General features: G+C 40.9%; 1 protein-coding gene across 1 annotated transcript in view; it reads left to right on the forward strand.

Moving 5' to 3' along the window:
- FTO (FTO alpha-ketoglutarate dependent dioxygenase) overlaps window positions 1–26,266 on the forward strand; it is a 529,759-nt gene that overhangs the window by 304,396 nt on the left and 199,097 nt on the right. The window contains exon 9 of the mRNA XM_042781732.1: window positions 14,437–14,561. Within this exon, the coding sequence (XP_042637666.1) occupies window positions 14,437–14,561 (125 nt within the window). The remainder of the gene's footprint in view (window positions 1–14,436; window positions 14,562–26,266) is intronic.

Here is a 26,266-nt window from a genome sequence, read left to right on the forward strand (position 1 = left end):
ATGTACTCTCATGATCACCCTTCGCTAGATTGGAAGCTCCTAGTGGCCAGATACTGTGACCTTAAGGATGTCTATTGTGTACATCACTGATTGATTTATCACATGGAAATTTGCATTCAGTACATTCTATTCTGTGAACTGAAATGAAACCATTGCCTTCAGCCATTGCCTTCAAATGCTATGATTCGGAATCATAGCAACCCTGTTGGACAGAGTAGAACTGCCCTATAGAGTTTCCAAAGCTGTAATCTTTATGGAAGTAGACTGCCACATCTTTCTCCCACAAAGCAGCTGGTGAGTTCAAACTGCTGCCCTTTTAGTTAATAGCCAAACATTTAACCACTGTGCCACCAGTGAAAACACTCCTCTACTGTATTTTCAGTACTGCGTGTTCAGTTTAAAATGCTCTGGGCCTTGAGTTAGAACACCTGATTTCCAATATGAGCTCTACCTTTTACTAATTTTAATAGTGAACAAATTATTCAATTTAGCTGAACTTCAGTTTCCCTGTCTGTGAAAATTCAGTTAATAATACTTTTGTCTGAAGTCTTATAGTATAATGTATCTTTAATCCAGATGTTGCCTAACTCGTGGCTTTTACAGGATCAAATGAGGTAATGTTCATGAATACATTTTGTAAAGTGTAAATTAGTTTACACATGTGTTAGCTTTGGACTCTGGAATCTGATGCCAGGGTTAGATTTGGCTCTATTGCTTACTAATGTTGTAAAATTTGGTCAATTACATAAGCTTTCTCCCTCAGTTTTTCATCTGCAAAATGGAGATAATACGTATTTCATAGAGTTGTTGTTAGAATTCAATGTTATAATGCATTTGAGAAGCTTTGTAGTACTTGGCATGTAGAAAGTCCTCAATAATGTTAGTTTCTGTATCATCAGCATCATCATAGTCTATTACCATTATCCAGAAGGCATCAAGGCTAAGAGATATTGGCTTATCTGGCACAGACACACTGTTAACACTAAACCAGGAATGGGGGCCGGGGGGTGACAGATGGTATAAAAAATGATGATCGATTTTAGTAGCTTTATGAGGAGCTCTGGTGGCATAATGCCTGAGGCGTTTGACTCCTAACCAGAAGTCTGGCAGTTCAAACCCACCAGCCACTCCTTGGAAGGAAGGTTGGGCAACCTGCTTCCACAGCAATACCACGTTGGAAACCAAGGAGGGGTTGCTATGAGTTGGATTGACTCAATGGCAGTGAGTTTGATTTTTTTTTTTTTTAAATGTAACTGGGTGACACAGATGGTTAAGTGCTTGACTGTTAGCCAGACGATAGGCAGTTTGAACCCCTGCAGAGGGACCTCATAAGACAGTCCCAGCAGTCTGCTTCCCAAACATCAGAGCCTTAAAACCTCAATGGAGCCCAGATCTACACTGCACACATGGAATTGTCATGTGTCAAAAGTGACGTGATGGCAACTAATGACATCAACATATAGCTCCAAGTGCCAGGATTCTAAATTGCTTATTTTAGAATAGGGTCTAAAATAGGTGTGAAAATTGAATCCTGTGAATTCAGTGAAGGAGGTGCTATAAATATCCTCATTTTAGAGACAGGGGAACTGAGGCACCGAGGAGATAAGTAACTTGCCCCTGACCACTTGGGCCACTAAGGGCGGCCACACTCCAGAACCAGTGTTCCTCATACTTGTCATCACCACACGCTAGTCTGCAAGGAGAAGGGAGACCAGTGGACTCACCGGTCTCATTTTCTCTCCATTCCAGCCAAGAGTTGAGAAAGCCACTCCACCAGCATTGTTTAACTTTGAGTTCTGTACCATCTAGATCCCAGCTCAGATACAGTGATGTATACATGTAGGTTGATGTGTGTGTGTCTAATTTTCCCAAATTATTAATTTCCAGATAAATCTTTCCCTCATGCACCAAACCCCTGTCTGCTATGCCCCACACATACCTCAAACCTCATGTGTGTCAGCCTGACGCTTGCCTTTCTTCCTTCTGGTTTTATTGTCTCTGTGCTTCAGTGACTTCATCTTTAAACTCATACATAGTTATTACTGGATCAAATGAGAGAATGTCGGTAAAATGCTTGTTGTGGCCCCTGGCATGCAGTAAGCACTAAATAAACGTAGTTTGTACGATTGTTGCACTGGGAGGGAGCAGTTCTCTAGGCCTGGGCCACTACTGGGGTCTTGACTGAGTGTTTTGGCTTTACTCTCTTTATCCCGAGCAGTTAAAATTTCTACTTGGGCTTTGGTTTAGATGTTACTGAAAGAAGGGGTGGGTAAGGGGGGGAAGATGTATACAAAGGGGTGAATTATAACAAAGAGCCTTTTCTGCTTCAGTTCTTGTGCAGAAAACATATGTTCAGTGATGCAGGCAGCAGTTGGGTTAAAGACACACTGTAGGGCCACAGACAAAAGGCCTGCGCTCTTCTTGCATTCACAATGTTTCCAAACATATTCACTTGTTAGGGACTGAGCTGTCAGCTGGATCCTCTGGCAAGTGTGATTTCTTTTTCCCATTCCCTTTCAAAGGCCTTCCCCCCCTTCCACTCTCCCTCAATGTTTTACACTTCATATAATCCAGTGTGCATGACAGACCACTTCAGGCTTTGTGCTACTGGTGTTTGTAGGGAAAGAGGGAGCTGATCTGGTGGGATCTGGGGTAACTTTTCACTTACCCACAGGTCGGAAGATGCTCAGCCACTTTTAAGCCAGACATCATCCGTGGCTCAGTGATTTAGTGCTAGCCATTCTTCACCTTCAATTAACAGTTAGGCTAAAAAACAGATTAGTGCAGTAGGATTCTTAGAAGTGGTGGCTGGGAATTGGGAGCATGTGTGTGTTGGGGTGGGGTTAGGGGAGTTCTTGCTTTTATTTTAGAGTGAATAGTTCTTGATGAGAACACAAAGATAAGGCACTGCTGAAATAATTGAAGAGAAGTCAGCTGCCCTTCTGATATTTACTGAGTGGGTTATGTATGTATGTCCATTTTAATTCTGCGTCTAGGCAGTTTTGCTTTGTGCCATGGCTACTGCTTAAAACTTTTTTTTTTTTTTTTGTTGAAGGTTCTGCAGGTGAGGTGGGTTTATTTCTATGGATGAGACTTTCTTAAGTGACTTAGGTGTAATCTGCCAGAGGTACTATTGCAGTGAACAGTGAGCTGGAGATAAAAGGAATTAGAGCTTCTGCTACTGATTTGTATTCCTCTTGCCCACGTCACCTTTGCAGTGTCAGTTTTCTCATCTGCTAAATGGTAAATGTATTAGCACCATACCTTATAGAGTTTATCACGTTAAAACAATAAAACTGCTTCATAGGTAATGGGAGCGCTAGTGGCATAGTGGCTAAGGCATTTGACTGCTAACCAGAAGGCTGGTAGTTCAAACCCACCAGCTACTCCTTGGAAGGAAGATGGGCAATATACTTCCGTAGAGATACCGCCTTAGAAACCCAAGGAGGGTTGCTATGAGTCTCATCTGACTCTCCGGCAGTGAGATAGAGTTAGTTCATGGGTAATGGTCAGTGAAAACACTTGCCTGTGGAGAAATCTTATTTAATGTCTTCCTGGCCATATTACTGAGTTAGTTTCAGTACTTCTGTGTCTTTTTTCTTCCAAGAGGCTTGCTCCTGCTCAGTGTTTCATGATCTTGTTTATTAGTTGAGAACTCATCCTGGAAAGCAGAGCATATTCCGGGGAAGGAGAGGTGACAGGGAGTGGGGAGTTTCCCATTGGCTTAGAGCTCTAAATGGGTTGTTAGCTCATTTCAACAGTAGAGGCGATTACAACCTTGCTAATAAAGAGGCTGTCATGTGGGATTTCCTCTCAATGGTGTCTTCTTGTGTAAGGAGAATCTCCACACCTAAAAATCTACAGACAAAAAATAGTGTCTAAATATTTTGTGATGGAAAGTACCGGCAAAGCCATCCCTACCAGCATGTGTCAGAAGTGACAAAGGAAGCTACTGATAGCCCTACAGTTTGTAATGCTATCGTTTGACAATCCTTAAAAGGTTAACATTGCAGAAATGTACTGACTGAACGTCACAGTGTGCAAAGATCTCAGAGTGGATGAAAACTGCAAGTTGGGACAGAATTGCACCTGAAGTGTCACCTTCCTCTTTTGTTTGGAGTAGAATGTCACCCAAAGACAACAGTCAAACACCTGGAAAATTAACTGATTTTCTTTCCCACGTCAAATGAATTCATTTCAGAGTGGTGGGAAGGAGGGAAGGGTAGTAAGAGTGTGGGAGGCTCCCCCCCCCCCCCAGTGTGTGGGTGTAGTTTTTCCTTCTGTTTAAAGGAAGCGGAATCTTCAGAAGCTCGAATGATTCCTGGTCTCTCTTGTTAAGAATAATTATGCTGTTTCTTTCACCTCTCTGTGAATCAGTCATGATTCTATAGACTGCATGTAATAGTGACTAAGAGTAGACTCTGCTGAAACAAATGAATCTATTAGGCTATTTGGCAAATGGAGAGAAAAAAGAACAATGATTTTGTAAACTCCATAAAGGTCAAAAACAGACTTTCAGTAAGTATGCAGAGACTAGAAAGCAAATCCCATTTCCTATCATAAGAAGCCCGTTGTTTTAGCTGCAGTAGTTAATGTACTGGATGTGAAAGATTTAAGACTAGTTGGAAAGCTTTGCTTCTGTTTTATTAGGCTGCTATTGAAAAGCCAACAGCATAACTTCGACTAGGTGCTTTGAGATTTCTTAATGGGCTGTCAGGGGCAAGACACCAGGGCTATGCTACACTAGCTCTTTCCTGTACATTAAAACAACAGGGGCCAAGCGATCACATACAGAAGTATGAATTACTTGATGCTTTCTCTGTTCCATATGGCCAGCCATGTCTTTGGCAATTAATCATGTACAAAATCAGCCGAGTGCTCTCTGAAGCACTGAAGTCAACATTTAGTTGTACCTGTGCCAGCGGGGGCAGTGGGGTTGCAAGCGTAAAATAGCAGGATGAGGGGCTCCTGGCGCCAAGGCCCAAGCAGCTGGCTTCTATAAACAACACTTTTTTTTTCCTCTTCACCTTTTTTTTTGCTTTCTGTGACAAGCACATGGGCTGTTTTCACCGTCATCTGAAACACCAAAGTTGCCAACTGAAGCTGAGGTCTCCCTTCACTGCTCCTTCCGGAGCCCAGGTTAAATGCATGAGGCAGGCCATCCTTCCCTCCAACAGCCTGGCCATTCCAGTGGTTACCCACCCGACAGCGTCTGAAGATCCACACAGTGGCCGGTAGGCTGCCGTGGTGCAGTGGCTTTTAGTGAAACAGATGGACGGCAGTGATTCTGTCCTGGTAGACAAAGAAAACTGGGACATACCATGAAAGAGCTGTGGGGAAAAAAAGTTAAGCTATTCAAATGTGTGGTTGTGGCATGTCAGGAGTTTGTGTATGCTAATCAGTAGCCATGTCTTTTCTTTTGGGATTTTTTATTTTTTCCCTAAATATTTTACAATAATAGTAACAGTTTCTAACATTTATGGTACATTTTATAAGTGCCAGTCATCATGCTAAGTGCTTTAAATGAATTATATCATTTAATTTTCACATTGGCTTTACAAGTTCGGTGCTCTTATTTCTACCACTTTACAAATGAGGAAACTTACCAAATTTTCCTGAATTCTTTCTCCATAGATATTTTTGATTACTCTCTGTTGGCCCTCTTAGCTCAGTAGTGCATGATGGTAAAATGGTAAGATATATATTATTGGTACATTTTTGAGGATTCATTTGGTAAACTTAGCTGAGATGTTCATTGAAATGAAGTGGGTCTTTGAGATGAATTGAACCAAGTGTGTCTTTAAGCGAGAATAAAAGGCTGTTTTGTTGGCAGCCTCTTGGAGACTTCTGCCTTTGTACATTCCTTTCAAGACAGTCTAGCTTATCTCCTGATTTCCTTGGTGAGTAGAATATAAGGGGTGGGGGTGGGCTGGGGAGGGGAACGATGAAGACAGCAGCCTTAAGTAATCCAGTAGACGTGGCACCCAGTGGTGACTTGGTGTTATCTCTTAGCCGAGGTCATCCAGGATGTGTTTTCTCAAATTCAGGAAACAGGGGAAAGAAAGTTTTAACATTGTGTAAACATTAGCACCCCCAAAACCTCCTGCTCCCGGAGAGGGAGATAAGGTAGGCAGAAGGGTTGGGAGGAGTGTTTATTTGTTCTGCTAGGCTGTGGATCTAAGCATGTTGGAAATCACTGGAGGTGCCCGGTCCAGCTTAGAGAATGTGAAGGCAGCACTCAGCATTGAGCTCCATCGTCCTCACAAAATAGCCATCTTAAACTGACAATCAGTAAATGAAGGGAGACCTGAGACCGACCTTTCTTTGATGGGACTAAGGCTATCTCAGTGGGTTCTGGGCCTTTCTTCTTCTTTTTTTTTTTTTTTAAGGAAAAAAAAAAAGGAAAGGAAAAAAAGTGTTTCTGGACTTTTGAAGAGAGATGCCCTGGTTGGGTTTCTGACAGCCTGTAGCAATGTTGATGTGAGGAAATAGCTTTCCCAGCTGATAACATCTTCTTCACAAGTTGAACCTTTAGCCCTCATTATCAGTCAGAGCTTAGCTTTGTAATTTGTGTGTGTAGAGGGGAAGTACAACCCTAACCTGAGATAGCTATGTGTATCAAAAGTGTTGAGAGTGGCATTTTCCCCGTAATGACAGTACTAGCTTTTGTGGTGGTAGGGCGGGTGGGGAGGTAGGAAGTTGGAAAAAGTGTGTAATTCTGAGATCCTGGTGTTTATGTATCTTCTGAAATTGGAAGAATAGCAGCAGACATTTTTGTGTTTTACGTACTAAACAATGCAATTAGCGGCTGCTTTAGCAGAATGCCATCTTGCTTTCATGCATTTCCTTAGACAGAGTTCTCTGATTTGTAAGAAGGATGAATTAAATCTGAGATTTGGAGTTAAAGGAAACTTTTACCCAGTAGCAGAGAAGGACCAGAAGAAGTCAAGATTTATCTAGAATTACTAGTAAGCAGTGAATGCTGTGGTTCTCCTTTTAAATCTCAGTGATTCCTCTCTGACAACCTCATTTACAACCAATTCTTCTATTGCATGTGTGCCCATGCACTTCCTTATGGTGCACTAGCATTAAGACATACTGGTACCAAATGTGACCATGCACCCAACAGGAATTAGATGGACTTCTCAGTTTTAAATAATGCATCAAATACATCAGATTCAGATTTTTTCCACAAAAGCCTAAAAGTATGGCTCTTTCCAGTTTTGGTATTTCCTTCTTTTCTCTCTCTCACTTGAGTTTTATGCATAAAATTTAGAACCAGGAGAAACAAAAGATACTAGAGAATTCTTGGGAGTCCTTTGGATGCTTGGGTTGCCAGAGTTTAAAGTAGTTTTTCTTTACTGAAATGGAGAAAGTGAGACTTCTCCCTTTGGCATGTAAGGAGAGTATGCATAGATTAAGTGTGATCATAGTGCAGTGAAACTATATATTTTTAGACACATCCATCCTTCTAAGTAGTCACCTAGGGAGGGCATATACTTATTTTTCTTGATGCTGTTGCTTAAAAAATAGTTTTTACGACTTCAGAAATAGTTTGAATCAAACCCAGCTTGTTTCACATACTTTTTTTTGACCTTGAATAGCACTCTCTGGCTTGATGGTTCACCTTGTTTACCAGACATAAGCATCTCTTGGGAGTCTGCTTTCACAGAAAGGTACCATACTAGGCGCCTTGCAGGATAGTAAGAAGAGCTGTGTGTAGCTCTATCTGTTCTAACAGAGCTTGCATTCTAGGGGAGAAAACATCTAATGAATAAATAAGCACAACGGCATATGATTGTGGCTTGTGCAATGCTCAGAGGTGGCACAAAAGAAGGAGTGATCAACTCAGCTTATTATGGTTTATATAAGGGAGTGGTTCAAGGAAGACTTCACAGAGAAAGTGTTATTTGAGATGTTCCTTGAGAATGAGTGGTTACTGGCCAGTTATAAAACAACAGTACAGATGACTACATACTATAGGATACCATGTGGTTTCTGGGACTGCAGTTAGTTTGGTATAGAATGAAAGATGGCAGAAGATAAAGTTTGAAACTAAGCAGGACCTTGTCAAGAAGCGATTTTTGCCATATTAAGGAATTCTGGCTCTTTGTTTCATTTTCAGTTTGGGTATTCCCGAATGCCAATTACTGAAGCATATATAGACAGAGCTGTTCTGGTTTAGGTGAGGTTTTGGAGATAGAAGTTCTTGTCCCCTTGGTCACCCTGAGATACTTCCTGGAAATCCCAGGGCTTCATGAAGAAAGCTCGAAACCACTGCTGAAAGTAATGCTGAATTATTTTGCAAGGAAGGAACTTTTTCAGACTTACAGTTCTAAAAGAAATCACTCTTGCAGCAGGAAAATTCAGAAGAGGGGTGAGATTGACATAGAGAGACTAGTGTTTGAGTATCATTGCATGGGCCAGATGACAAATAGGCCTGAACTAAGCCTTGGCAGTGGGGAAGGGATAAGTTTGAGTCATATTGAAGGGATTGACTTGTTTAAGTGTAGGGATTATGGCGAAGGAAAGGAGAAAATTGGGATGATTCCTAGGCTTCTAGTTAGGGTAATTGCATCGACTGTGGTACTAGTCACCACTAGGGATATGTAAGAGAAAGAGCGGTTGAGAAGATGAAAGAGATTGGTAAGCAAAGATAACCAGTTCAAATATGGACGAACTGAGACTGAGATACCATGTTTGTGGTAGCACGTTTAAGGAGAAATAGCTAGTAGTTGGCTATAAGAGGTGAGAGCTCAAAGTCTGCTCAAAGGTAGAAATGTAGGTGTCGTTAGTTTACGGAGGACACAAAGCCATTAGAGGGAGAGATCACCCACACAATGAGCAGGTGGAAGAGATGAGAAAAGAACCCAGGCAGACATAACTCTGGGATATCAACAATTGAACGTCTCAGGATGAGGAACCTACAGAGGAGACTAAGAAAAATAGGCCAAAGTGTGGAGCAGGGACCTAGGAGAGAAGTCGTTAATGCAGAGAGGTCAAAAGCAGAACAGATTCTACAAATAAAACTCACCCTCAAAGGAAGATTTTCTACCATTGGGAATATCCAAAAGAATACCCCTCTTGGCTCCTGGCATATATAGAAGCTTTATGATTATGGTTATTTGGTGCTCACCTGATTCCTTTTTATTCCAAATGATGGAACTTTCAAGGAATCCTTTTGTTTAAATAGCACCACCTAGCACAAGGTAGATTAGCAGAGTTTAAGGTTATAATCGATAAACAATAATAATCACAGTGACATATGTACCAGGCAACTGATCGAAGAGCTTTCCATAGATCCATTAACTCATTTATCCCCCACCAGAACCTGTGGAGTGGGTTCTGTTATCTTATCTGTTTTGACATCCTAAGAATAGCTTTAAGCCATTCTTGCTCTGGCCAGCGTTTGCATAGATTTCTATGAAAAATAATTTCCAAAGAAATGAAATTTAGCTTCCAGAGCATGTTTCCTAAACCTTGTGGTTTATTTCCCTGTATTTTAAGGGTGGTGGTGTGTTTTGGTAATAGGGGACTCTTTAAAAATTGGTACTTGTTTAATGACAATCTTATGTTACTACTAATAGGAAAATAACCTATACCATTTCTTGGGAAAAAATTTTTTAGTAGTCCAAAAAAATGTTCTTTTGAACTCTGAAATTTCCTTTTGTGCAATGGCTTCTTTTCACCCTAAATTTCATGAAATACTGTATTTTAGAGTCTGAATGCTCCATGTAAGTTCACCCTTCTTTTAAAGTGTCTTCCTTTTAAAATTATTTTTTTAATTAAAATTTATTTTTCCTGTCACAGCATTTGTTTTCGTCATCCCTATATACTTCTCTGTATTTTTACTAACTACTTAGTCATTGGATGTGTTTGATCACTGGTAGATTTCTTTTTCGTATTCTGTCTTGACCTAAAAATACAAGGGAATTTGCTCAAAGTGGATCATAGACCTAAGTATAAAATATAAAACTATGTAACTTCTAGAAGATAACATAGGGGAAAATCTAGGTGACCTTGGGTTTTCAGTGAATTTTTGATACAACACAAAAAATAGGATACGTTAGACTTCATTAAAATTTAAAACTTCTGCTCTGAAAAAGACTCTTTGAAGAGAATCAGAAGATAAACCATAGACTGGAAGAAAATATTTCCAAAATACATATCTAATGGAGAACTTGTATCCAAAATATACACATAACTCTTAAAACTCAACAATAAGAAAACAAACAACCCAATTACAATATAGGCAAAATGTCTGAACAGACACCTCACTAGAGAAGATATATAGATGACAAGTTAGGATATGAAAAAATGTTCAACATCATACATCATTGTGGTGGTGTTGTTAGGTGCCATTGAGTCAGCTCCAACTCACAGTGACCCTATGTACAACAGAACAAAACACTGTCCAGTCCTGTGGCAGCCTCATAATCCTTGCTGTACCTGAGCTCATCGTTGCAGCCACTGTGTCAGTCCATCTCATTGAGGGCCTTCCCCTTTTTCGTTGACACTCCGCTGTACCAGACATGATATCCTTGCCAGGGAATGGCCCCTTATGACAACATGACCAAAGTAGGTGAGACGAATTCTGGCCATTCTTGCTTCCAAAGAGCATTCTGGGCACGCTTCTTCCAGGACAGATTTGCTTATTCTTCTGGCAGTCCATGGTATTTTCGGTATCCTACACCAATACCGCAACTCAAAAGCATCGACGACTCTTCCGTCTTCCTTGTTCATTGTCAAGCTCTCACATGCATATGAGGCGATAGAAAATACCATGGCTTGTGTTAGGCACACCTTAGTCTTTAAAGTGACATCTTTGCTCTTCAGCACTTTAAAGAAGTCTTTTGCAGCAGACTTGCCCAATGCAATACGTCATCTGATTTCTTGACTGCTATGCCATTAGGAAATTGCAAATTAAAATAGCAAGGAGATAGCACTATGTGCTTCAAATCCAAAACACTGACAGTACCAAATGCTGGTAAGGATGTGGAGCAACAGGAGCTCTCTCACTCACATGATAGGTCATGGAAGTCTTCATTTAGATCTGATAGCTCTAACATTCTCCATCACTTGTTAAATGGCCCTTGATGAATGAAGAGCTTCTGAGACTTGAGTCTCAGAGCCTTCAGTGAACAATAATATCTATCTAGAATTAAATAACATACAACTTTAAAAAATACGCATGTTTATTTTTCTGATTATCTTCTCTTTTATGATAAACGTCAGTGGTATTTCATTTTCTCTTTTAATTTGAAGGTATTTTATATTTAAAAAAATGCATCAATTTCAAGAAAATATTAAATATTATATAGCTTGTACACAAATATTGTGAGAATTAAGAATATATACTCAAATGACTGAAGTTTTGGAAACTGTAAGCTAGGAGATATGGTCATTTACAGAGACCTTGAAGTGAATCCTTTTGTGAAGGAAGTTATGTGCTCCTTGGTGAAGCATGTAACTCTCTTAATTAATCTATTTGATGGACTTATCAATTTATGTGTAATTTCTTAAGGCAGTCTTCCATTGTTCTTTGTTTCTACAATGCCGATTTTTAAAATCTCTTTTGTATTCACTGATTTGACAAATATTTACTAAAAGTCATTAGACAGGACACTGGGGATGCAGTGGTGAACTAAAGAGACAAAGGCCTTGCCCTCTTGAAATTTGCTTTCTTAAATCCTTCCCCCTCCCCTTTTAGAGGCTGTTTAGGATTCCATTGAAATCAGGATCCTGGATAAAATTTAAATAAAATGAAAGGCAAGGAGGAGCTAAGTGAGTTTTATGAAAATATGTTTTTTAATAGATTTAAGAGGAAAAATAATTTTGTTTTCATCAGATTCTTGGAGCTACTTGGGTGTGCACTTTGTCTTCTATTTGACACATTTTGCATTTGGTGAAATGTTATGTACCTGTAGTGATACATAATGTAGAGATAGACTGTGTGATATTTTGAGTTCCCTTATAACTTTAAAGGAACTCTGGTGGTGTAGTGGTTAAGGCATTTGGCTGCTAACCAAAAGGTCGGTGGTTCAAATCCATCTGCCACTCTGTGGAAGAAAGATGGGGTGGTCTGCTTCCATAAAGATTGCTGTTGTTGTTATGTGCCATTGAGTCGGACCCAACTCATAGCGACCCCTCCTTGGGTTTCCGAGGCAGTATCACTACCGAAGTAGATTGTCCAACCTTCCTTCCGAGGAGTGGCTGGTGGATGTGAACTTCCAGCTTTCTGATTAGCAGTCAAGTACCTTAGGCACTATGCTACCAGAGCTCCCCCATAAAGATTAACAGCCTTGGAAACCCAATAGATAGGAGCTCTGGTAGCATAGTACCAAGGCACTTGCCTGCTAACCAGACGGCTGGCGGTTCAAACCCACCAGCCACTCCTCGGAAGGAAGGTTGGGCAATCCTACTTCCGTAGTGATACTGCCTCGGAAACCCAAGGAGGGGTCGCTATGAGTCGGGGCCGACTCGACGGCAAACAACAACAACAACATGAGTTGAAATTGACTCAATGGCAGTGAGTTTGGTTTTTTGGTTTTATAATTTTAAGTACATGAGGTAAGATGTCACAGCAAGGAGCAGTATTGTTTTAAGAATATGCATTGATGCCAGAGCCATTCAAATTTAGATTAGAAGTCACAAAGTGCCAGCCACTTGAGTTTTTTGCATCTTGGCCCACGTGGTATATTAATTCTTTTTAAAGTTACTTTACAGTTTTTAAAAGAGAAGTTTACACATTAATTTTTTTTTCTTGTTTATTTTGGGGATACAGAGAATCTGACATCATTGAGCCAGCTTTTCTGAATGGCAGAGTTGGCTGGAGCTAAATACTGGTTGCTTTTTGGAGGTTACCTCTGCTTAACTTATTCATGTTACCTGTCTGGCCCCAGTGGGTATTTGAATTTGCAGTCCTGTTTTAGGAGAGAGACTTAGCATTCGTCCCTGTGCTAGAGGACCAAAAATGTTGTTGCCATGGAAGCTGAGAAGAGTCCAACTAGATAGATCTCTGAATATAGTAGATGTAACACTGGCCCTAGGAGGCAGAAGTCAGGGCCCTTTGCTTGGCTAGAGTTAGTCAGGTACTTCATAGTACAGATACTATTTCCTGTCTTATGTACTTGTATTAGTTAGAGTTCTTGATTGTGAGCAACAGAAATGGGTTTTGGTGAAATTAGGCAAGGTGGGACTTTATTGAAAGGATATGGGATTATTCATAGTACCAAAGGAAAAGAGAATGATCTAGAATCAGACAGTCCAGGAAACCAGGGATAATCTACCAGGGGTGGTAGAAATTAAGAAAATTGATAAGTTTCTTCCAAATATTTTCCCTTTCTTTGTCTTTCCTCTGAAGGATCTAAAGTCCTGGTAAAGAGATTCAGGGTCGCCTGGCACACATGCTTGTTAAGGATGGGCTGGGCACCTTGATTGGCAGTCCCTCCAATACTGCACACAGTAGAACAAAGACTAAACCCGTTGCTGTTGAGATGATTCCAACTCCTGGCAACTCCATGTGTTACAAAGTAGAACTGACTTGAGATCCATTTCAGATCTGTGTTTTTGCATAATTCTCTTCATTAAAGCAAATGGGATGTTATGTGCTTGAGCCTCAACTGCTTTTAAGAGAAGCATCTGACATTTTCCAGTGCTAAGTAGAGGTTGAGTGTCTTCATCCTCCCCTGTGAGCCTAATTTCCTTTGAGAACTATTGTCACAGCCATAGAATAAGTGATTCTTCCCCAAATCACTGGTCTTCGAGGTGTAAGCATCCTTCAACTTGTGTAGAATATCACCCTAAGTGTGACAGTGAATTTTCAAAGCTGGAAAAATGGTTATTGGCATGTAGTCTTTTTAAAATGTGTGTGCTCTTGTTTTCTTTCTTTGCAAGATCTTGATTTTCAACAAGCCAGCCAAAGGATTACACTCCCTCCCACCCCCTACTCCCCAAGAGAAGAATCACAGGCATAGCTGGAAATAGAAATTAATGATTCAAATAAGGGAGGCTGAGCAGAAAGCCTCAGCTGGGTGGCAGGAAGCAGAGAGGGAAAGCCAGAGACTGCTTTTTGAAAAAGGCAAAACAAACAACTCACAGTGAAGTGTACATGGAAATCATTTCTAATAATAGCTCATGGTAGGCAATTCACAGGGAGAAAAATCATTGGAACACTGAGAAAATTAAAGTGAGAATGCACAGTATCGTGTGTGTTACTCAAGGCAACAGAGCTTTCGAGTTTACCCTATGTGCCATGTACATTGATTAAATGCAAAATATATGCTGGCCATTTTTGACCATCATTTACTGTATTGATTTGTTAGCAGGGGAACTGTAATAAAAAAGGCATTGATTTACTGTCCTTATTTGCTTATGGGCTTTTTTTTTTATTATTCATTTTTCACTTTTTTGTTCTCTTTTTTGGATCACTTCTAGACAAGTGCTGTGCTTTGTGAAGTTCGAAGAGAGGGGCTCCCCATGGAACAAAGGATTGGAATCTTGACTGCCATCCTGGCCTCGCTCACCACACGGCAGAACCTGAGGAGGGAATGGCATGCCAGGTTAGTTCTGGAATGGAATGGGATGTGTTGTCCCCGAAACACAAGAGCTCTCTCTGATGAAACCTTTCATTTTGGCTAGTCTCATCCCTCTCAATTGTGGGCCTATGAAAAATAAGCAAGTTTTAAGGTGCCTTCAGCTAAAGTTAGCTTTTGTGCACACGGTACCTACACTAATTGCACAGCTCCATGACGTCATCTGTGTGTGTGTGTATGATTTATCACTGAGTGTGACATTTAGCATACATGTTTGCATCTCAAGCATAATGGATAGAGGTACCTGACGCTGGGGAACCCTTTTAACGAACAGTCTAAAAGACTAGCGTTGCTGTTTAGTTAGGACAGAGGTTAAGAAATCCACATAGGGTTCTTATATCACTTGATGGGGGGTGGGTTGCTTGAAGTGGTCTATTTATCAGCTCCATTTTTAGAATTGACCAAGTAGGGATTACTTTTGCTTCTACCTGGTTTCTTTGCACATGGACTTAACTGTGGTCAGAAAGCTGTTACTGGTGGAAAGCTTCCTCAAACGGTTGGTTTTTCCAGAAATGATGCTTACATAATAAATACCATGTTTTCCTACTCTTATTTCAAAAACAATTGATCTGTGGAAGGCTGGAAGTCGTTCCCCAAAATGATAGGGTTAGCCTTCAGACCTGTAGTTTGTAAAACATGTTAAATTATCATGTGTCCCCAAACAAGAGGGAGAGGAACCAGGAAGACTAATGCTATGTTTTTGTCTCAGTCTTATTTGATGCTAAAAATTCTGTCTCTGGGAGTCAAGGACATATATTGATAGCCATAATCTTCTCCAAATGAGTTCATGCAACAGAATCTACAATAATTAACAGCTTCACTAGTAACAGTTATCATAAAAATAGATTCATCTGAACAAGGCTGAAGATGAGCATTTTCTAAGAAAGAAGACAGTAAAGTGTATGAACTATCAATTTTGATTGAGTATCAGTAAGCTGCTTTTTCAGATATATGTATCATATTTAAATTCAAACTCATATTCAAACAATAATTTAAAAATTCCCAGCGATCTCTCACACCCTTTTTTTGTTGTGTGGTCAGAGTAGATGGGAGGCTATTTCAGCTGCAGGAATGAAATGACTTCCAGTTTAACTTTTAATAATTAAGTTTTGAATTTTCTTTGCATTACAATTTAAGTATGGGTATTCATTCAAGTACATTTATTTTATTAAATGAGGGACTATTAGTGTGAGGTCATCTAAGACGGTTCTCTCTTATTTGACCTTTTCTATTTTTCCCCCCTGGTGATTCTTATTAAATAGGAAAGGAAGAAGGAAAGAATTCCCCTGTAATCTCTCCCCCACCCCCATCCCTCCAGTGACCGCACAGCGCAGAGAGAGACCCAGTGTTGAGAATGATCTTTTGTGTAATGCATTGGGTTTGTTAACAATAATTTCCTGATAAAGCAAATCATCAGACAACATGGCCAAAATGGCCCGTTTAAAAGGAGTCTGGTTTCAGCATATCTGGCCCTCGCTGCTAACAATTTAATCAGGAGCTGGAGCCAGCATTGAAGTTGATGTAGTCTAGCATCTGAAACAAAAATTCTCAAGTCCTTTGTGGTAGGGGAGGAGGAAAGAAAGAGCTTAGCAGCTGACACTCTGCAGACCTCCTTAAAACTAAACACCTGAAAGAAAATTTCAAGAGGGTGATGTCTTGCGAGCCCAGAAGGAAAAGTGTCCTTAGAGTATTAAATAACCATAATCCTTCCTCCTCCCCCATTTGATGTTTCCCATCCTGTGACCTATCTAAAAGACTCATCCATATGATCTGTATAAACAGACTGTTACCATACACCTTCCTTTTCCTCATCAAAGCTTCATCTGGCTGTCTCGAATCGGGCATTGCCTTGAGGAGCCATCAAGCTCATGGTGGTGAAAGTTATAAAACACCCACTGCAGTGCTCGGTGAGCTGCCTGTCTTGGCAAGATTGGCCTATTGTGTACTTTGGAATCACACGAGGAAAAATGTGCTTTGACAGAAAATAATTAGCACTCGCCAAAGGCCAAGCAATAGGTTACAGTATTTTACTTTCATCAAAGCTATCAGGGGATCAGTTAGATTAGATAATAGAAATTTTTTCCTCTGAAAGTTAAATACAGATGACTCTAATTACCTTATACTGCACATTAGAGAATGCAATATGAATAGAACAACTTCAAGAAATTTAGGTCAACTGAGACTCCACAGCTGGCAAGAACTTGCGTATAGGTCTCCTGTAATACACAGGGCTTTTTTTTTCCCTCTTCAGCAGGTTCATTTGTGATAACGATGTTGGAGAGGATGTTTTTAAGTGAAACTTGTAACTCGCTTCTAACATATTTGTATGTCTCTCAGGCCAGGAGCCCAGCCAGTGGGGCTCAGTGAATTCTCTTAAACTGAAAGCATATGTTCCCTGTAATTTAGATTTGGGAGGAAGGTGTCAGTTCTGCACAAGCTGGAGTGACTGAGTTTGTCACAGTGTCACACCATTCTGCAATTGTAGGGCATATCTGAGTGCTGTGGGTTTCCTTCACCAAGTTCCGTAATCCCATCAACAACCTTCTCCAAATAGGCTTATTAGGGCTGTCTATTCACTTCCCCAGAGTTGAATGATCTGAAGTACGTCAGGAGAAGCTGTGTGAATGCGGGGTAAGTGTTAACAGAAGTGGTACAGAATTTCTGAAGATTTAGCTTTGTTTATACAGTCCACTCTGCCTGATGGACAGCTTGTTATAGCTTTTAAAGAACTGGGCAAGCCCTCTGATCTGACCCCTTCTTGACCTCTGCAGCCCAAAGGTCAGTCTGCAGCTAATAAACTCTGAGGTTCTTAGGGTCTACTGTAGGAAAAGGCAGAAAAAGAGCAGCTGCAAGGACTGGGTGTCTCAGGATAGGCTGCTTTAGGGTCACTCTCTGATAATGAAAATGATTACCAAATTATATGGAAGTTTAACCGCAATAGTGAGTGAGAGGAGGGTGGAGCCCAATGTATTAGGTTTGATAAATGAACTGTGAAGAGGCCCATCTGGCTCTCAACATCTTTTCTCCCCCTCTTTCCCTACCAAGGGGAAACATTTTAAAATAACAGCAGTACATATAGACTCAATGACCCATGCAAGGAGCTGGAATGGATTAAGATTTAATAGTGACAGTGGAAGAAATTATCATTTGAAAAGTACACCAAAGAAAAGGTACAGTTTAGTGTCTGTGCTTGGCTTGTTTTTCTAAATAATATATAATAAAAATCAATGCCTCTGTTTATTCTATTCAAATCCCCAGTGTCTTTCTGAGATTTCTGAAAACTTTGAGGTCACTGTTTATTATGGAATAATTATTTGTAGTCAGCCTAAGGAATGGAATGGGCTTCCTTTTGCATCAAACATGTCAGAATGAGAATTAAACTTTTGTTTTCCCCCTGCCTGTTTACTCAGTTTGAATAGTGTACATAAATCAAATGTTAGAGAAAACACTTTACAGAGAAATTGGTGCACATCACAGCAGCTGACTACTGACCAGTATGCGGTTTTTGGAACTATTGAATATATGTGTGATTCTTCACTTCTGTTTTATTTCTACCAAAAGTTGACAGTTTTTCTGTAAAAAAGAAGAAAGCATATAATATTAACTGAGTATATATTTGCTCCCTTCTTTCACCCTTTCTCAAAGACACGTGATAATACACTAATCAGTTCTAATAGTATATAGGTCCCAAGCTGTATGTTCACTTACTGCTAATTGATAAGAGAACGATTTCAAGCTATCTCCCCAGTTCCCGGTGAATATGAAGTGTCCTGGTTTCAGGGCAGTGACACTGAAGATCATGAAGCTCTGTATTTTTCTTCAGAGACAGTTGGCATGACCCATGATGCTGCTTGCTGAAATGAGAGTGACTGTATTCAGTAACCATCTTTTTGTATATTTTATATACCTACCGTGTACAAGGGAGCTCTGGTAGCATAGTGGCTAAGGCATTTGACTGCTAACCAGAAGGCTGGAGGTTCAAACCTACCAGCCACTCCTCGGAAGGAAAGTTGGGCAATCTACTTCCATAGTGATACCACCTCGGAAACCCAAGGAGGGGTCGCTGTGAGTCGGATTCGACTCCACAGCAATGGACTGTTTTTTTTTTTTTTTTTTTTTACTGTGTACAAACTACTGCATGAGTTGCTGTCCATAATATCGTGTGCTAGGCAGCCAGGCTAAGGATTTATTTGGCAGTGGCAATTCAGAGGCTGTGGGAGTAGGGACTAGAGAGCGGTGCCGTAGTTAGCACAACCGAGTGGCAAGCTTTTCTCACTCCTTACAGGATGTAGGTCTTAGAGGATGAGAATTGTTTTACATGGAGAACCCCTTGTATTGAACCACAGTATCCATATCATACAAGCCTTTACCTAGTCAATAATTATATTGGAAAGTGGAAATAAAAAGCTTTTAAACATTATCCCTAATTAGCATATTTTTCGTTTTAGATTTTGACTTGACTGTGCATGTCCTTGGGAATTTAGAGTGAACAGAAAGTTAGGTAAAAGATAATCCAGGGACATGAGAAACACTTTGAGAATTAGCTGTGCTCTTTAACTTTAAAGCTGTGCCTTTAAACTTCTACTAAGTAAGGTACATATACAAAAAAGAAAACAAACCGAAAGCCTTTAGACCTTTTTTTTTTTTTAATGGAGATATAACTTGCATAACATAAAACTCACCATTTTGAAGTGTACAATTAAGTGATTGTTAGTATATTTACAAGATTGAGCGACTATCATCACTATCCGATTGCAGAACATTTTTATTATCCCAAAAAGAAACTCTGTACCCTATTAGCAGTCACTCTCAATTCCCCCACCCCAACCCCCATAGCCTCTGTAACCATTACTCTACATTTTGTCTGTATATGGCTTTACATAATTTAGACATAGCCTATCAGTGGAATCATACAATATGTACCTTTTGTAGCTGACTTACTGTGTTTTCAAGGTTCATCCATGTTGTGCTATGTATCAATGCTTCATTCTTTTTTTATGACTAAATAATATTCCTTTATGTGAGTATAGTACATGCAGTGTGATGGATTGCTTTTACATGGCCTTTCTTGCCATGGTCTTATAACTCTCACCAAATGGACTGGGTGGAACTGTGCAGTGCTTATAGACCACCAAGGGAGTTGGATAGCTTGCTAATAATGGAAATACGGTGCATGGCACCCTTGAGGGGCTGGGATTATGCAAATAAGGTACATGAAACTTTAATGAAGAGATTGGTCAAGTTTGCTATCCCACTAGGCTTTGAATGACCACCCAACAGGTGGAAAAGGGAGGCCTCACTACCACCAAGAAGAACCAGGAGTGGAAGGTATCCTTTAGACTCAGATCCTCATGGTGAGAACTTCCTAAACCCAGTAGACACAGAGAGAGAGAGCTGTAACACCAGGGATGGCAGGAAGCTATGTTAGAGAAACGGTGGCACTGGGAGACTGACACAAGATGGCAAGGCAGCTACAGTGGGTGCCCTGACTTGTGAAGGGTGAGAGCTGAGTGTCTTCAGGCAGGAGGCTTGCTGAGGAGTAGGTTGACTCTGGGCTCTTGGTGGAGCTAGGCTCTCTGACCCCTAGACCCACAGAGCGAGAGAGAGCTGAACGCCTTTGGCCCAAGGCTTACTAATGAGTAGGGTTCCTCTGGCTTTATAACACTTGCCCGAGCAGGGCAGGGGCCGTGGGCCAGAGAGAAACCTGCCTGTGGGCATGGCTTAGAAGAAGCTGTCCTGACCGAAGAACTGTTTCCTGATTCATTCCTGATCCTGAATTGAAACCTATTTCTTACCTAATAAATCCTGTAGTCGTGAGTGTTGTCTGTCCTTTCTGTGTGGCCATTGCAATGAATTATCAAGCCCAGTGGAGTGGAGAGTGCCATGGAGGGACGGCTGGTGTCAGAATTGGTGAAAAGGTATGTTTGACTTCTGCCTCATAGCAATCAGCTTTGGGCAAATGCTGATGGTGACTCTCTCTCCCCCTCATGAAGTGAGAAGAGATCAGATGCCACAGCGCCATTTTTATACCACATTTAGTTTATCTGTTCATTAGCTGGTAGACATTTAGGTTATTTCTACTTTTTGGCTGTTATGAATAATGTTGCTATGAACATTTTTGAGTTTTTGAACATATGTTTTCATTTCTCTTGAGTATATACCTAGGAATGGAATTGCTGGATCATACAGTAACTCCATGTTTAACTTTTTTGAGGAATGGCCAAATTGTTTTTTTCCGTAGTGACTACATCATTTTATATTCCAACCACCAATGGATTTCTTTACATCCTCGCCAGTACTTGTTATCTTCCATTTAAAAAAATAAATAAATAAAATTAAACCTATCCTAGTGATAGGAGCTCTGGTAGCGTAGTGCCTAAGGCATTTGTCTGCTAACCAGAAGGCTGGCAGTTCAAACCCACCAGCCACTCCTTGGAAGGAAGGTTGGGCAATCTACTTCCATAATGATACCAATTTGGAAACCAAAGGAGGGATCACTATGAATCAGATCCAAATTGACGGCAGTAGGTTTAGATCCTAGTGGTACTTCATTGTGGTTTTGATTTATATTTTCCTCATGACTAACGATGTTGAGCATCTTTTCATGTGCTTATTGAAAGCCACTAGTTTTTTTTAGTAGTTGATTTTAAAACATGGTAGACTTAAGGACTCCCTTTTGTCCATGGTAAAGGGTCACAAGCCTGTTAGGGATATTTGGCTCCTGGAATGGTTGGGGTTCCATCACGTCTACCATGAGATTGCAGCTGTGCCCATTTCTCCCTCACCCTGGGTGAGCCTGGCTTATTCTTTATTTGCACAGGGCCTAACTTCTTTCCTTCTGGAGAGTCCCTACTTATTCCTTCTGCCGTTTTCTTACATTTCTTTCATTACAGCATCTCTGAGCATTTCACACTGGGTAGCAATGTCACCTGATTAAATGAAAACTGTGTCCACATATAAATCACTCAGGGCTTAAATGTGTTCCCAAAGTGCAGGTGTTGGCTTCATTTGAGTCCAAGGAGCCTTAAAAGGGTGCTGAGAACCAGGAGCAATGGCACTTTCTAGAAAAGCTTTTAGAACTACTTACCTTCTTTTAAAAGTAACTCTCAAGACATAGATGGTTTTATATACATATGTCCTCATATCAGGCTTTCATAGCTTAAAAAACTACCAAGTTGGCATTTTTCCCTGGACAGGTAAAACAACCATCTCATTACTTTGACCATTCTCCTGTACCCCAGGAACCCAGCCATCACCACCTACACCCAAGAGGGATCCACTCTGGACGCTAAACTCCTAAACTCACTGCCATGGAGTCAGATCCGACTCATAGCAACCCCTCCTTGGGTTTCCAAGGTGGTATCACTACGGAAGTAGATTGTCCAACCTTCCTTCCAAGGAGTGGCTGGTGGATATGAACTGCCAGTCTTCTGGTTAGCAGTCAGATGCTTTAGGCACTACATCACCAGAGCTCCCCGCTCTGGACTAGGATTTAAAAATCTAGGTGACAACCTAGCACTTGTAATGAGTTGGATTTCCTTTTCTAAGTGAATCAGCTTGGCCTCTGATCTGGGTGCCACAAGAAAAACAGTTTGTATAAGTTACTTGTGCGGGGTCAGCTCGATTTTCTAAGACCAGCACATGAAGATTTTCTCTGTGGGTATCAGGTCTCTCTCTTTTTGCCTCCAGGCAGGCCTGAATTACACTCAAAACAGGGTCTGCCCAGTCCAGTTTAACAGTCCACTATTATGTATTGAGTGCTTATTATATACAAGTGACTGTGCTAGATGCTGTGGGAAGTATCAAGATGAGCATGAAACTGTCTCCACTTTGAAATAATTTACAGTTTAATGCCAGGGGAAGGGGTTAGATAAGAAAACTATGACTAGCATGCAAATTTACATTCTTTGGGTAAGGCACTGTGGGAAACTGGAAGATGGTTTAGCAGAGGGATCTGCTATATGTGAATGTCACATTTGGTCTATGCTTACGAAAAGGAGTGACTTGACATTTCTTACGTATTTTGCTTGATTATGTGTTTATATTTTTGTTTCTCCTATCAGAATGGAAGCTTCCTGAAGTTAGGGTATTTGTCTGTCTGTTCACCAACTATAAAGCCTCTACCCTGGATCTTTGTACATTAACCTGTCTCCTCCACTAGAATAATGCCCCATAAGAACAGGGCATTTGCTGCCTTGTTCACCACGTGTCCCCTGCATCTAGAATAGTGCCCGGCACTCGTATCTATTGAATAAGTGACTAAATGAATTTACTGTCTTCTTAACTCTTTACTGTGATTGTTAAGTACTTGGTGTTTCTTAGGAATTTTGAAGACGAATGACCATTTCAGATTTTTGCTTGCTTATTTTGTGTGTATATTTTCATCTCTCCTTCTTAAGGGTGAGAACCTTGAAATGCAAATTTTAGAAGAGTTTCTGATATGCAGTTCTCTGGAATTCTAAGCACCAAGACAGCGTCTCCCACTTTTGCTTCCAACATGAGGAGGACCAAGACAAAACGACCTTGGTCTCAGCCCTGAGTCAGCCATTTCTGACTCCCTGTCAGTCCTGAAAGTGAAGTGGAGCTGGTTGAGGAAACGGAGAATTGGAGGGGGGTGTGGGGTAGTAGAGCTCAAGGAAGGATATGTAAAGGTATCTCTACAGGCAGGTCTCTGAATAAAGAAATGCGGTTCAGTTCAGTCAGGGGCAAGGTTGAGGCTCAGAGTGGCTTCATGTCTGTGTTTCACCTTGTCTGGGTGGCTGCTCTTTCCTGGTTACCTGTTAATGCCGTGATGTGCCATGATACTGGTGCAGTGCTAAGCATTGCCTTAGTTACCTGGTGTTCGGGCCAGAACGTGTTTTCCACCTCAGGGAGATGTGGTCGCATAGAGTAGAGCCGTTAGACTTGAGGATGCCCTATGGGATGATGAAGTGAGGCAGTCATCCACCGATGCCGCATGTGACTGAGTCATCTGACTGCGTCTTCTGTTGTCATTCATACTGGAGACAGCAGCTGCTTATCCTGGCAGAGTTGGTCGGGAGTTACAAGTTGCGGCATCTGTGGGTCAGTAGCTTCTCATGGCAACTAGCCGAGCTTTCGCAGTGTTGTGGGTAGGGATGAGGAGTGAAGGAAGGAGGTTAGAGGGCGGAGGAGGAGTCGCTAGTCTGCTAGTTGATGTCTGTCTTTTTTTAATGCATCTGTCCCTTCTTTAATGATTGCAGTCTCCGCTTTCTGCTGCCCTGAGCAGAAGAATGTCCTTTGTGTCTCTGAGCCAGATTACTCCATAAAACCCGGTAACTCCATAAAACCCCCTCATAAAGGTGTAGGAATTGAAACATTGTATAAATTTAGAGCAGGATTAAATGATTCTAGCGATAGGGTTACCTTCCTTTCCAAGATGTAGCAACTTATCTTAAGGAGGCAAGTGTTGTTAATGTTATTACCATTGTTACTGTCATTATTTGAACAGTTTTATGAGAGACAAGAGCCAATTGACTTTGCACTCCTTATTTATGAAATCAACCCACAGGCTTCAGTCTGAGCTTCGCTCCAGCGGAACAAGCAGCAGGTCTGTGGCCGTGGTTAGTTGATGGCTGTTTCTTGGGTAGGGCTTCTTCAACTTTGTGAGAAAACATTGATTCATTCACTTAGTTATTCAATAAATATTTAATAAGTGTCTACTGTTTACCAGGCACTGTGAGGGATACAGCAGTGAATAAAACTGACAATTCCTCTTCTCTCCTGGAGCTTATGTTCTAGTGGAACAGTAGAAAAGAACTATTTTTCTATGTGGAGCTCTGAAAATGCCTGTTACTATAGTTGCCATGTCCCGCATATTCAGCAACACTGAACAGAACCAAAATTAAGTCATTCAATTCAGTTAAAAAAGATAAGCTTTTCCTTCCTGAACATTGTCATAAAACAGTCACTTCTTATGAAACTTGCATTTCTAGTTCTAGTGGATTGTATTGCATGGATATCAGTGTGCTGAGGACCTTAGCTTAAGGAACACCATTCCAGGGAATCCATAATATTAATGTCTCCTTAGATTATCTGCGCCCTGATTCCTATTTATTTTTCCAAGGAATGTGTCACTTTAATGGTCTTCACTTTAAAGGAAGGCTTAACTTCAGGCCATGTTATTTTCACAGAGATCTCTGAGGAGAGAACTGGAGGTGCTGCACCATCTCACGGGAGGGATTTATGTGTGATGACACACTCAGACCCTCGATAAATGGTGGCTAATTTTGCTGTGAGTGATCTGTCAGTTATGCATTGATTCAACAAATATTTATCAAGTACCTCTCTGGTATTAGGCATTGTCATTGGCCATGAGGTTATAGAGATGAGTAACACTTCATTTAAAAAAAAAAAACAAAAAACCACCTAACAAAAAACACTGCCATGAAGTCGATTCCAACTCATAGCAACCCCCCTTGAGTTTCCAAGGCAGTAAATCTTTACAGAAGTAGATTACCTCATCTTCCTTCCAGGGAGTGCCTGGTGGGTTTGAACCACCAAACTTCTGGTTCACAGTCAAATGCCTTAGGCACTGTGCCACCAGAGCGCCACAGCACTTGATTGGGGGAACTGTGTTAATCAATATAGGATAATAAATGCTATGAAAGAGGTTGAGTCAGGATGCCATGGGAACCCTTGTCCCAGAGAAGAAAGAGGTAGGGTCTCCATAAATGTTCTTGTATGACTTTCATTATATGTCCAGGCACTGTGGGGAACACCATTGGATATGCTCTGTTGCCAAATTGTGTCTACTACAGAGGTAGCATTTTGTCTCCAAACATGAATGAGAAATAGGGGAGAAATCTATATATGAGTATGGGTCTTTGGTAAGTAACATTTGTGCTACTTTTTCTCTAAACCAAACCAAACCCACTGCCACAGAGTCAGATCTGACTCATTCTCTGTTATTGTTATGTGCCGTCGAGTCGGACCCGACTCATAGAGACCCCTCCTTGAGTTTCTGAGGCAGTATCACTGCGGAAGTAGATTGCCCCATCTTCATTTTCTAGAGGGACCTTATTCTCAATATTGAATGGGGAAGAGAAATTGCATTTTGCTCAGGAGTAAATGTTACTAATATAGCATAGTGGTTTAGAGTGTAGATCCGGTGGCAGATTGCCTCGGTTTGAATCTTGGTTCCACTTCTGTAACCCCAGCTGAGGTGCGATTGTAGATTGTAACTAAGCAAGGTACTTAAACCCCTGAGCCTCAATTTTCTTATTTGTGTCTTGCCTGGGAGATAATAATATCACCTCTTTACAGGGTTGATGTGGCAATTCCACATAAAACACCTAAAGCAAATACTTATGACATACAAGTATTCGATAAAAAGTAACTATCATCATCTTCTTCAGATCAAAGCAAGAAAGTCAGGAACAAACCCAGCCACACTCATCCAGTCTGGCCTCTCCTTTGAGAGTCTCCTATGTGAAAATCCTAGGTTCAGGATAGGAGCCTGGTACTGCTGAACCAATGTAGGGAGGAGCACTACGCTGGAGCGCAGTTTGCCAGACCTGGCTAAGTACACACTCTCCAGAGAGTTGAAGGAGAGAGCGCTAGATTCCAGCTTGACTCCTAACTCGAGGGGGCTGTAGGACTCTGGACATGTTACAGGAACTCTAGAACTAAGCAACTTCATCTAAAAAAGAAGT

Source organism: Orycteropus afer, unplaced genomic scaffold, assembly GCF_000298275.1.
Source record: "Orycteropus afer afer isolate SDZICR_OR568_19922 unplaced genomic scaffold, OryAfe1.0 scaffold00009, whole genome shotgun sequence".
Classification (NCBI taxonomy): domain Eukaryota; kingdom Metazoa; phylum Chordata; class Mammalia; order Tubulidentata; family Orycteropodidae; genus Orycteropus; species Orycteropus afer.